This window comes from Haliaeetus albicilla, chromosome 27, assembly GCF_947461875.1.
Source record: "Haliaeetus albicilla chromosome 27, bHalAlb1.1, whole genome shotgun sequence".
In the NCBI taxonomy this organism is placed as follows: domain Eukaryota; kingdom Metazoa; phylum Chordata; class Aves; order Accipitriformes; family Accipitridae; genus Haliaeetus; species Haliaeetus albicilla.
In genome coordinates this window covers 3,497,316-3,511,535 of record NC_091509.1, presented here as the reverse complement: position 1 = coordinate 3,511,535, position 14,220 = coordinate 3,497,316, and the positions used below count along the sequence as shown (strand labels likewise).

Below are 14,220 nucleotides of genomic sequence, written 5' to 3'. Positions count from 1 at the left end.
ACTGCTAATTAGTAAACAGAACCAAAGATTAATGCCAGGCTCTTCTGAGCCCTTCAGGAGACCAAGAGGGCTGCTGGGGAACAACTGTCAGCTCTCTGAAATATTCCCAAACTTCTTCAAAGCAAATTGGTTGTAACTCCTTGCCATGTGAAAGTATTGAATTTTTCCTTTTAAGTGACAGTCACGTGCTCAGAAAGACTGAACTGTATTCCCAAGTATCCTTTGGCACAGAATTGTCCTTTCAAGGTCAGCACAAACTACAAAATCTGAGAAGATCTAGTAATTTCTCAAGTATTATTCATTGGTGTCACCCTTCACTTGAAGGCTGAGCTAATTTTAGGATGATACAGTCAACTACATACAAGGATGCAAAGATGCAAGATTTGGCTTCTCAAAAGCAAGAACATATAAAATCATGCCAGCTCTTTGTACACAAATGTTAGTCCTACCTGCCACAGGGTATTTTTCTTTGGAGACTCATCTTCATTCTGATCCTCCATTACTGATGTGTTCTAGGAAAAAAAAAGAATTATTACTTCAATTTTTTATTCTATGGCAGTTCCTTGCTCTACAAGCATTATGAAGAAGTAAATCAATTTAACAGATAAAATTCATTTTCCCAGTGAACAGAATTATCAAAGATTTCTGGCCACAAAACCTGGGTATTATAAATAAATTCCCCTTTTAACTGACATGTTTATCAATTCCATTTACTGTAAAGATAACTCCCCAACCCCTCTTCAATTTCCTTTGACAGGTTTTCATGCAGCCTTTCAACGCTTTTCTCACTGGGAAATAAATTCACTTTCATCCTACTCAAGCCAAAGTAATTAAACCTGTCAAAGTAATCAACTAGCACTTTCTGCCAAAGTTAAATTGCATACATCTAAGTTGGGGAAAAAGAGGAAAAAAAAAAATCACTATACACTACTTACATGCAACAGAATATGATTTTTTTTTTCCCCCCAGCTCTAGCTTACCACCAGGAGGAGGGACTGTTCTCTGCAGAACACCTCTGTAATTCACTGTCACCATCTTTCTTCACCCTGACTTAATTACAGTGCTCTCCCCACATCATAACCGCTCCTCCCTACTGTTTTCTTCCCTTTTGTTCAAGAACGAGAGATGTAAGAATTTCTATAAACATTCAGCTGCAAATGTTTCTTTTGGAGCTTACCTCAGTGTTTCAAAGTCTTTCACTCATTTCTTCCCTTTTTGTTTTTTAATTATCTGCTCCCTTTTGCTGTCCCTACCATAATTACCATCCATTTCTACCCACTCATTGGTACCCCACACCTAGGCAATTACTGCTCATTTAGCTTCCCACCAACCCTGTCCTCCTCACCATTCATGCCCAGGAGACACCAGCGACCTGGCAGAGAGCTATCAGGCAAAACTGAATGTCTTAAAACATTGTCTCTATTTCAGCCTTCCTCCCCTCTATCAGCTGTCTCAGCACGAAGAGGAACAACACGCTCAAGTAAAACACATGATGGAATAAGTCACACAATTCCTTTATTCTTGTCATCACAGACTATGGATTAACCCCTTAACAACTACATCCACCCTCATTCAAAACACAATTCCACCTCAAAAGCATTCACTGCTTCATCTCCTTCTCTTTCTTGCATAAGGCATGTACCACACCCGTTCTGGTTTCAGCTGGGATGGAGTTAATTGTCTTCCTAGTAGCTGGTACAGTGCTGTGTTCTGGGTTCAGTATGAGAAGAATGATGATAACACGCTGATGTTTTCAGTTGCTGCTAAGTAGTGTTTATACTAAGTCAAGGATTTTTCAGCTTCTCATGCCCAGCCAGCAAGAAGGCTGGAGGGGCACAAGGAGTTGGGAGGGAACACAGCCAGGACAGCTGACCCAAACTGGCCGAAGGGGTATTCCAGACCATGTGACGTCATGCCCAGTATATAAACTGGGGGGAGTGGGCCTAGGGGGATCGCTGCTCGGGAACTAACTGGCCATCGGTCAGCGAGTGGTGAGCAATTGCATTGCGCATCACTTGTATACTCCCATCCTTTTATTATTATTCTTGTCATTTTATTATTGTTATTATCATTTTTATTTTCTTCCTTTCTGTCCCATTAAACTGTTCTTCTCAACGCAGTTCTACTTTTTTTTTTTCCCTCCTGATTCTCTCCCCCATCCCTCTGCGGGGAGGGAGGAGTGAGTGAGCAGCTGCGTGATGCTTAGTTGCTGGCTGGGGTTAAACCACAACATACACCAAAACCAGAAAACTTGAAAAATTAACAGTATCACCCCTCTAGGCAAGCCTTCCTCCACTGCCTGACTATACTGCTTTGTCGAAAGTTTACCTTGAACCCTTTTCTGCCTTGCAGTTTAGGTATGAAAAAAACATGCATCATATGGACGAAAGATTACATTATAAAAACTATGTCCACTAGGTGATGGGCAAACTCAAGTCTATCTAGTTATGATGCACATGACAATGACAAACAAGCCCAGGAGATGGCTAGTGGGGAATCCAAAAATGGACAAAGGCAGTAAAGGTTTTGCATTACGCCACAGATACATATATTTTAGTGTTTCTGGACATACCAAAACAGTAACACTGGAAAAATAAACTACACTTTCCACTTTTTCAAAATTATAGTCTCTTGAGAGGCATTCCAGTTATTCATAACTACACACTGTTCATAATCAGCACTATCACTGTCATGCGAATGATTCGCAAACCATGCTCTCCCACCACACAGTGCCACAAGAGGGAGCACAAATCAGCTGTAGACTTACTGGTACCCAACTGGCCCACACCAGTTAAACTATTCTGGAAAGTAAACATGACTCCAGGGAATTATGCAGGGGGGTGGGGGGAGGGTGTTTGGTTTTTTTCATTTAAATTTGAATGTGTAGAAATACGCATTACAGTGATTATATGTTGTAATAATGTTTTCAATTAGTATGTTCTTAAATGAGTAAGAAATATCTCATCCCTTTTGCAGTTGAAGGCTAAATATATGCATCGATCCTATGAGCTAAGAGCAAGAACAGGAACTCTCACTGAGAAATCAAACGCCTTGGGTCAGCATATTCAGCAGAAATCCCACGTTATATCAACTTAGCCCCAACCTAGCTTTCCTTCTGTAGGTCACAGCAAGACTTTGCCATTGCTTTCTTCTGCTCCTTCACTGGGAAACATCTCAGAGATCATTGCTAACTTTCCTTGGGATGTAGGCTAAGAAGTGTCTCCTAAATGTTACATCTTTTCATCCTAGGAACATGTAATAAAGCCATAGCAGAACAGCCCTGCAATGCAAAGTGCGCAAGAACACAAACTTTACCAAACCAATCCGACTTCCACACTGCTAGGCTGTTGATTGGAGAGCAAGTTTTTGTCTTTGGTGTGCCAATTCTGCTGTGCCTCTGTCGCTGCCTAGGTAAAAAAAACTGGGTAGCAGGCTTTAGGGAGATGCTACATCCTTGGCATGTCCACTGATACAAGGGAGAAGCAGGAGGACTGCATTCCTCCTGCCCCTCTCCACTTGTCCCTCCGTCTGAAGAGCATCAGAGCACAGTCTGAGCTAAGAGGACAGTGTCTTAGATCCACAAATGGGTGACCAGGCACAGGCAGTACTGCTGCTGAGAGATATTTCCATGCCCTCTCAAAATCTGGGCCATGAATGGAAGGGCAGACTACATGGATTGATTTTTAGGCTGGAAATTTAACACCGTATTTTATGTATTTAACTGGGAAGCAGGCAGGTGTGTTAATTTAATGGTATCTGTTGCCACAGCATTTACTGCGTTTTCTCTCTTTTCCCATCCTAAACTCACTTCATGTTCTCTCTACTATATTTTAGAGCTTGAGGGTTTTAATCCTTCATTCTTTCCCCCTTTCTGCTCCCAAATGTATAGCTTGTTTTCCCTATTATATCTTCTCTTCCTAATAAATTCACTCTACTTCAGTCTAAAACACTTGATTTTGGGGGTCATTCCACAGATTACATACATCCTAACTCAGACTCTAATGTGTCTCTAAAGCACTTAAGCCTACTAACTGAAGACTAAAAGATAACTGGGTGGATCCTGTCCTGTTGTCTGGAAGAAGCAATTAGAAAACTCTAATCTGTCCTGTACATCCACAGCACTTGGCAAAAGAAGAATTTCAAAATTCCTAACAGCTGTTGTCACTAGTCCTTGCTCAGGAAGGCCTCCAGCTCTTGTGCAAGACGACAGATATGCATCTACAAGTTCAACTCTTCCCTTCCTCATGCTGTTCCCTTCTCTCAACCTGTACCTTGTTGTTCACCCCACCCACCCTCTACATAAAGCTACCGTGCTGGCCACCTCCACAGGTTTCCCAAGTAGCTTTAAAGTGGCATTATCATGGACTCCACTCCATTTCCCTGCAGCTCTGCTGCTGAACAGCATCAAAAACTGGTGCAAACGATAAACTCTCAATTCCAGTTACTCTGGCAAGGCCACGAGCCCCTGCAATACAACTGACCTGCAGACTTGCAGACTGTGAAAGAACAGGCTTGATTTTTTTACCCCCACAACCACAAGAGCCTAGCAGCTTCTCACAGTGGAAGCATAGCTTCTAAATATTGTCAATTAATCCTGTTTATAAGTTCATTTTTTCCAGAAATTCTTGTTAAGTTGCTCACAGCTCTTACAAAAGTAGAATGATTATTTCCAACCAGCTGTCATTCCTTAATTAGTCAGCCTGGAATAAGCGCTCTCCATCCCCTACTGGCAATGGCAGCAACAGCGCAGTGATAACAATGGGTCTAAGCATAGCTGTTTTCCATTGCCTTATAGTTGTTATAACCCAGCCGAATAAAGTTACATTGAAAAAAGCCTCTGTCTTTATTTTCACTAACACTAAAAGCAGCAGCGGCAATAAAATTTACAAATTGCTCTGCAAGCTGTAGAATTTTAAAAGCTTGTTTCCTGGAGATTTGCATCCCGTATTCCTCGCCTAGTTCTGCAGTAACTTCAAGCTTACTTCAGTCTTTCTGCTTCACAATACCACAAGTCTCCAGGATTTCTATGAGATGTAGATGAACATGGCAAACAGGTTCAAAAGTTACTTGGGGAGAAAGAGGTACTGACAAGCATAATTAGATAAAGCCCATTTCCTTTGCAGATTATGAAAAGCTTCCAAAATAAAAACAACCATGAATGATCCCCAAAGGCAAAAATTTTATAGGTATTATAAAACTTCATAAATCAGTTTCAATTAAGATCCTTAGATACCTGGTAGCAACTAAAACTGGCATCTCAAGCATAACAGTTCCACGTATGTATGGTTCTATCACATTAGGTGCAAAAGCACCGAAGTCTTCCTGTAAATGAATGGCACTCAGCCTGCAAGGCTCATCTCACTCATGATATATATGAAAAAAAGCTGCATCTTTTCTTGCAGAAATCTATCAAAATCAAACTGGTACAGGCTAACCAGATTTCTGTTAGCTATAGGCAGGTAATGCTTGGGTTTGCACCATGCTTCAGGACTTGGGAATGCCTTTAGTCACTTAATTGACTCTGAGGAGAAACAGCATGGTGCAGCCTTGTTCTTTAACCCAGTTTTAGTTCCAGTATCGAGACAGCAATTATAGAAGTGATAGCAGTCATCCTGGGAACTGGGACAAGACACACAAGTAGCAGCAGTAGTACCTAGCAAGGCAGACAACATTGCTAAGTTTCTTTCATGAGAAGCTTTTCCCTACCAAAGAATGGATTCACAGGATACAAAGGATGGATGGACGAAACTAGACAATACCTGTGTTACCCTGAAAAAAAAAAAAAAAGAAAAAAAGAATAGCAGTCTTCAATTATTATATTTTTGGCTATAATGAAGGGGAAAGTGACAGAAAACAAGAACTTATATTTCCCACTACCCTTGAGACTACACCAGTAATTCTGATCTGAGTTAAAGACCAAGCTAAGACTTTAAAAATCTAATTTTTGACGAAATTCCCGCTCACTGGAAAAGATACCAGGAAATTTCAGTTAAAATCACAAAATAAGCAAACCTAATCAAAACAGTTCAGCTAAACAGGCTCCGACCTCCTTTAACAAATCATGTCTACATCTGACTTCAGAGAAGTTGAAGAAACAATAAAAAAAATAACTAATACATACTTGGATATCTTGAAGTCAAATACAGCAGATAAAGCTCAAGCTCTGTATACTCAAGTTGCCTTCTGAAACCAGCTCTACCAGCAACAAGGATTGCTGAAGGTATTAATTACATATTTACCCAGAGGAGAAGAGGAATCCACCATCCTATGTGACAACTGGACCACATCAGTAAGGAAGAAAGCTGGGTAACCATCTTTACCATCTAAAAGCGATGAGCATGTGTCCCTCATGGCTTCCTACTTTTAATATAGCCAGAAAACCCCAAATGGTTTAAAGCATTTCAAAATGAATGCAAGCCTCTGGTTAGGATGTAATGGTCACCATTTTCTAATCCAGGAACCTGTTAAACACTGTTTATTAACAACATCTTGACACTTGATCAGGGATAGGAGGGGATCTTCTTCTTATAACTACTGAGACTCTTAATAAAAATATACTGTAGCACAAACGCTAAATGAAGTTGGAGAACCACTAACTCAAACTGCACAAGATGTGAATCAACTTTTCTCACAGCAAGGACCAAATCCCTTACTTATCGCACCCCTCAAAATCTGTATATACCAGTCTGCAAAGAAATGCAAAAATACTACAGTGCTTCCAAATGCCAGATCAGAAATAGGTGGTCACTGACAGAGTGTGCTTATCCTAACCTCTGCAAAGATTCATCACTTCAAAAAATTTCTTCAGAAGCATAGCCATACGCTATATATGGAGGACCAACATAAAAGATTCCTATATCAAAGGAGTAAACATGAAAAGATATGGACAGTTTCATGTAACAAGATAAAACACACTTTTTTTTTTATTAAATTTAGTGAGATAATCAAGTCATGCAGAAAACCCCAACCAACCAACCAAACCTTGAGAAAAGCAGAAAATAGAGCCCATAGCCAAATGGTTTTCCAAATAAGGAGTTTCTGAAAATATTTGATGGTAGATAAGCTCAATCCACTGTCCACAGTCACTATAAAGCACTTTGAAAACAAAGCTCTAAGGTACATCAAGTTAAACTTGATTTAGTTTTAGGTAGTCTTGTGAGGAACAGGGAGTTGCACTCCATGATCCTTATGGATCCCTTCCAACTTGAGATATTCTATGATTCTGACTTGAAAGTTAACACTGCTGACCATGGACATGTCTGTATTTGACATCTGTATTAGTAACTGCTTGTTTCAGCTTAAATTAAACAATTTATGTCAGCACTAGGGATCTGCATAAATTAAGCTCAATACACTTCATTTCTTACCTAGCTAGCTATTCTCCCAGTTGCCACGTTTTATTTTAGTGCAGTTATTGTTGGAAGTTCAAACAAAAATATACTTGAAATACTAAGAGAGTCTACCAAGATCCAACAGCTGAAGGCAAAATTAGAAAAAAAATCCTCATACTGAAAATAAGGCGCCATTTTTATTTGGTCTCTGACTAACCACCAAAAGGTTTACAGGAAGATAGGGTAAATTCAGTACCAGCAGACAGTTATCCAGTTTGTGTTTCAAGTTGTGAAAAACAAACACTGTAGCTTGACCACAAGTTGTAGATGTGATGTTTTTAAAAGATACCTAATCCTTTTACATACCCGGTTTGACACCTCTCAAGTGCCTATTTTTTAGGAAGTTTTGTCCAGAGCAGCAAATCCCCCCAAACCAACAGTCGCCTGCTCCTGTCTCTGATCAGAGAAAGAAAATCTCAAGTCACTCTTCACCTAAATGTTCCAGAACAGTTATTTTTGCAGGTTCAAACGAATGTAAGCAGGTAGTAAACATGTTATCTTGTTTAATCTCTAATGCTTTGATGACTGGCAATTAGTACCACTATTTTAACTTTGTTTCTAAAGTATCAGTCTTCACCTTAACCTAATTACAAAATTAATTTGCTGATCTCTAAATACGTAACTGCATATCTCTTAACATTCAATATGTCTGACTTAACATGAAGTTAATCTCCGAAGTCAGATCAGTGTGGGCTGTACCCAGAGGACTAAACTACATAGCTTGTTTTTAAAATGAAATTATACAAAAAAATGATCAGCAGTTCAGAACTACTATTCCGATCCAATTCCATGAAACACTAAGCAAAGGCTCTGACTCCACCACAGAGCTGTTGGTAATGGCACATCCTTTTAATAGGCAGTTGTATGCACAAACTGCATTCTGAAACTACCCAGTGGAGCAGTTAATTTGTTAATTCACACCCCAACCTGCAAAGCACAACTGCCAATGAAGTACCGTAACTGCAAAATCACCCTGCTAGCTTTTCGAACTTCAGAAACAGTGTAATACAGATTCTCATAAAGGTTAGTATAAAAAAAAAAATTCACTGATTAAACTAGGAGACAAGTTAGGATGTAATAAGAAACAACAACAACAAAGTGCTACTTTCATCCAAATTAACAGCTATTTTCCAGCATGCCTCTATTTCCAGTCAGCAAATAGATGTCACTAGAAAAAAATACAATTATTGCAATCCCAAGAGATATCCAGTGTTTTCTGCAGCAGGTATAGTTTCTAAAATAAAATGGGGAGACGGGGAGAATGCTTTTGATCTGTCAGCCAATTCAAGTTCTCCATGCTTTTTTTTTTTTTGGTAAATATGTAGTAGCTTATTACTTCTTAGGGGCAGGCTTACCTCAACAGGTACTGTGGGATCATGTCTTAACATACTCCTTGCGTAACTGTTTCAAAGACACCCCAACTCGCATTTAATTTTCTGAGTGTCTGGAGTAAAGAGTCATTAATCAAAAACTGCCTGTATCCATCCTATATTAATATGTTGTATTTACAAGGACAATGACTACTGAATTGTGTAATTGTAGCAATTTGATGACTCATCCCTGCACCATTCTGAGTACTGAACCATGAAGCCTTGCAAAACTTGCACATCATGCAAACTATTTTGCTGAATATAAATATGTTGAGTCCCAAATATATACACATATTTTTAATCACTTTCTCTAAACCTGCCCCTCAAAACAGAAAGTACCAGTTTTATGCAGAATCAGCTTACTAAAAAAAAAGCAAATGCAGTTTTAAATTCAGCTAGGCAAGGTCTGGGGGTTACATTAAGCCTTGCTGTAACATTTCCCACAGTGCCTACTTGCTCAGCTCAAGCTGGTAGTCGAAAAAAATTTGAAGAAATAATAATAAGAATAAAAATAAGAAGAATAAGAATATCATCTTACATTGTGAAAGAGCATCCAGCAGTAAGGTGCTGCCAGCAAGCCTTAATGCAATGCTCCACCTGAAGCTTACTGATCATGTTTTACTTCAGATGAAAACTGGCTCTATTTTCTAAACAGTTGGACTCTGCAGCCCTTTCCCAGCCTAATAGGAGGTTTAATTATACCTTCAGCTTACAAGTGTTGCTTGTTTTGCAGCTGTCTCAGTTCATGCCTTTAACTATATGGTCACTCAGCCTTTCTTGGCCGATACTGTATGTGTGCAGTACATTAGAAATCCACGTTCTTGCCCAGAGCAGAAAAATCTCAATACTTAAATAGTATATTAAAGCAGTCATCAGGCTTATCATTGATATCACTGCAAATGGTTGCAATCACTTTCCTAAAACATTTCTGAATTAACTTTCGTAACTCTAGAGTACAAAAAGATAAATCCTTTCCACCTACAAATAATATTTTTAATAGTAAAATGTTTATATCAGAAACATGGCTATGACAAACTGGCTGTAGAAAGGTACACAGACGCTAGGAGCAAGGTACTGGTTTACTTTTTTAAAGAGAAGTTACCTCAAGTTCTCAGCTACAATTACTGTTATTGGTTTTGCACTAACAATATTGCTAATGGTTCATCTAATTAATTTTCCAAATAAACCTATTTAGGTAGAACCTATTTGCACTGCTAATCTTAATCCATCACGAAATAAAACACGTTTTCCTCTGTACATTTAAGACTCAAGGGAAACTTCAAATCATGTTACCCCTACAGTGAACTTGCTGAAACTATTGAATTAAATGCAACACATTTTCAGATCCACTGCATTGTGGATGCTTGTCCCGTGCTACATATTTGTTCAGACCATTTGCATCTACAAGTATACCAAAAGCTACCCTACATAACTATATTTTGTCAGGCAGTTAAGGAGGATTAGATATGTCAAGCTTTTTTTTTTTTTTTTGGGGGGGGGGTGTAATAATGGAAACATTAAGTGGTTTAGAAACTGTCTCAATACCTAGTAAAGAGCCTCTTCAGTTTATTTCCCATATTAAAAAACCCATCACAAATGAAAACTTGAGAAGAAAATACTGGCTCAAGATTATAGTAACTTTTCTTCCTTCCAGAGCAGATGCAAAGAAACCTCTTCAGAGTAACTCATCTATTCATTTATAGGACTTGCAAGAGGAAAACAAACTACTTAGAAAGTTGCATTTCACTGCTGACTGCTCAAATTAGTACATCCATCAGAACCACTTTAACCGAGGAATTTAAGCACACAAACAGCAGCTGACTTCAAGGACTCCATAAGCAGCCAAGACATTTTAGAGCTAACATGCATCCCTACAACGCACTACTTCTACATTAGCACTCACATTTCAGTGCCCTGAACCAGCTTGCATGCACCTCCTTCAAGCCAAGTAGTTCAAACAGAGTATCATTTCCAAAAGCGTTTGCACTGTGTGGACACCCTGAGTCAGGTGCAAGGCCAAATTCAAATTACACTTCACGCTGTACAACGCTGTGTACAAAAGCTGCAAGTTGTACATTTTTCTCTGCATTATATTAATGAGTAAACAAGGCAGGAAACGCACCACTCTCCCCTACACAATTAATAAGCCCCTTAACAGTATTTCAGGTTAAAGGTAGGTAGGATAAGTAACATCTCAGAAGCAAATTTCAGGCTAAGCTAGTAATTAGATCACTTCAGATTCATCAAAAATAAATTAGCCTATGTTAAGATTAACTACATTTGCAACTTGGCTGCCTGGTGCAAAGTTAAAATACTTCAAGGGTTATTCCGAGATTCCCAGAGGGAATTTAGGTTCAAATCTTTGCTGCTGGTTCCATGTGAAACCAGCTCTGTCCAAATTTAGTTACCTCAATGTGCTGGCCAGAAGACAGGCACAACCCTCAACATGAAGGTGTCTAAAAAGCTGTATGAAGCACAGGACAATAATGGGCATCAGAAATACAGACACTGCAGCCAGTTAAAGATCCAGATCATTAAGCCATTTTTTCAAAACCTTATCAATTTTTTTCTCATATCCACTACTGCTTAACACATGCACTGGGGCTTATTACCTTTTCTTCCCTGAAGATCTAGAAAAGATCTGTAGCCCTTTAACCCTTGAGCAAAACAATCAAAAGGAACAGAAGGAAGGGAAGCGGCAGACATGCACTTCCAGCCTCAGAAAAATGGCAGAGCAGCAAACATAAATACCACATATCAAAGCACACATAACTGAAGAACAATTTAAAAATAAGCCACTCCAAACAACTACAAGCCCACAGCCACAAATTCACTGGCATTAAATACTAATACACTAGGACTGAAGAACCAAAAGAAGCTATGAGCTTCAATTAAACGTTCAATACTTTCTTCCAAGCATGCCTATCTATTTTCTTTTAATTCTTCTAAGACTAGATTCTGGCACTTCTTCCTCTACATCCCTTATTGGTTTCCCTGGCCACCAGAACTACATCAGAATTTATTTTCATTCTTTGTTTTTTTGCTCCTCCCCAAAGATCAACAAAACTTTAACCAGATTTTGAAGAGGTTTCCATACAAACTTTTTCTGTAAAAGTTATAAAAAGGTTACTCAAAAACACCGAGGAGTCTGAAATAATAAAATTGCAGTAACCCTCAATTATTTGTCTTTTGCAAAATAGAAGGTATTTGCACAGAAAACAAATGTAGAAAAAGTAGCTACCACAATGAAATATTCAATAAAACTAAAGCCTAAAACTGGTCAGCTACTCCAAGAAAAAATCCTGTGCTGTTGTAAGTCCAGTTTTTTCCTCCAAAGATGCATGGCAACATATTCCAGATTTGGCAACTCATTAAACTATCAATCCCTCATAACTATTCAGGAAATCCTAATTGTGTCTGAAACACAGTCTTTTCTTTATACGCAATTTCAGTGTGTTTTTGTAATTGCTGATACCCAAGCAACCAAAAACCTGGAGAAAACCTTATCTCAAAAAAGGCTGCAGACTAACTTCAGCTAAGGAAAGATGCCTTCAGTAACACAAGATGTAAAAAAAATACCCAAATCATTTCTTCAAATATCCACTCAGCCTTGCCCGGGGTTAGCCAGACACTCTGGATTTGAGTGCTGATTTTATCTCAGTATTAAAAGGAATGTGCAATTGCATAATTTAGATTTCACATGATTTATATAATGGATGTCTAAATGCGCCTGACCTATAAGGCCAGCACCATTTCTCCCCCTACGACTTCAAAATACAGTCAATTTAAAAAGCACATCATTATAAGACTCTACAGAAAAGGATTTGAGAATGGGATGAACAGTTGCCCAATGTCTCAGGTTGCTCTTTTTGGAAGATAATTTTTAATCTGTATCACATCAGTGACTTACTTTATGTTGCAGCACACCATCTTGTAGTGGCGTAAATGAAAGGTGGCAAGCTGTTGCATGGGGCAGCAGATCAAAAAGGCAGGGGACAGCTGAAACCAACATATTGTGCAACGAAGCCTTGAAACCAAAGCTGTGACCACTGCAGCGTGCCAGCAACCATCTCCTTACTTCCTGAAGACAGCTGGGTTTGATGTCACTTCAATAGGAAAACTGCTGTATGTTTCTCTTATTTCTGAACAAAAGGATAGCATTACACAAAGTTCCAGCTATGGCTTCCGTGGCCTGATAGGGAATCTGTAAGGGCTTTTGCTTCCGACAAACTGCACTGAAGGATAGCTTTGAAGTTAGCAGGGCTCAAAAAGAATTTAATAGATACTGCAGGACAATATAAAAGTCTCTACAGTAGAGTGATGACAATCACTTAGCAGCAGGCATCCTGCATTTTCACTATTCAGGTACTGAACTCAAAGGCATTTGGCCTAATTCTTATCGTTTTTCCCAAAACACATACTTACATATAAACCTGAGACTTTCAGATTACATTTGCTTTAACAACCTGAGCTTAAGTATACAGAACTGTACATGGATTCCTGTAACATTACGGTAAATATTTTGTCAGTATTATATGCCTTGAATAAATTCTCTATTTCAAGTATCTTCAAAAGCAGACAAAAGAACTATGATTTTCAAAGTTCAAGTGTGCATTCAAATTCTGCAATCATATATACAACTTCAAAGATATCTTCACTTGATCCTTGTTTAAGTGATTTTTCAAGTAGGGCATTTAATTATTAGCTACTGAATAACTCATAGGGAGAACTTTGAAGTCCACCTTCATTCATTAGTAATTTTTTTTAAATATCATTTATATCTTTTTTTCCTATTAAATTTAAACTCTTAATAGCCCTAATCCATTTAGTACAATGATGTTTAACAGTTATCAGTTACAACACATAAGGAAAACCAGCTGAAGTGTCCATAGACATGCCAAAAGAAGTTTGCATTCATACACTTTATAGTAAATATTTAGCAGTTGTCTCTAAATTGCTCTAAATTGGAGAGACATGGATTTGACAGATGGACCGCTCAGTGGATAAGGAACTGGCTGGATGGCTGCACTCAAAGAGTTGTGGTCAATGGCTCGATGTCCAAGTGGAGACCAGTGACGAGTGGCATTCCTCAGGGGTTAGTATTGGGACCAGCACTGTTTAACACCTTTGTCGGTGACAAAGACAGTGGGATTGAGTGCACCCTCAGCAGCAGGCGTGCTGACAACACCAAGCTGTGTGGCAATCGACACGCTGAAGGGAAGGGATGACATCCAGAGGGACCTTGACAGGCTTGAGAGGTGGGCCGATGTGAACCTCATGAAGTTCAACAAGGCCAAGTGCAAGGTCCTGCACATGGGTCGGGGCAACTCCAAGCACAAATACAGGCTGGGTGGTGAGTGGATTGAGAGCAGCCCTGAGAAGGACTTGGGGGTGTTGGTTGACAAGAAGCTCAACATGACCCAGCAATGTGCATTTGCAGCCCAGAAAGCCAACTGTAT

The 14,220-nt window shown here is 39.1% G+C and overlaps 1 protein-coding gene across 5 annotated transcripts in view; it reads right to left on the bottom strand.

Moving 5' to 3' along the window:
- FBXW11 (F-box and WD repeat domain containing 11) overlaps positions 1-14,220 on the bottom strand; it is a 77,901-nt gene that overhangs the window by 36,998 nt on the left and 26,683 nt on the right. For all 5 annotated transcript variants that reach the window (XM_069772804.1, XM_069772802.1, XM_069772803.1 and 2 more), the window contains one exon: positions 450-512. In XM_069772804.1, the coding sequence (XP_069628905.1) occupies positions 450-512 (63 nt within the window). The remainder of the gene's footprint in view (positions 1-449; positions 513-14,220) is intronic.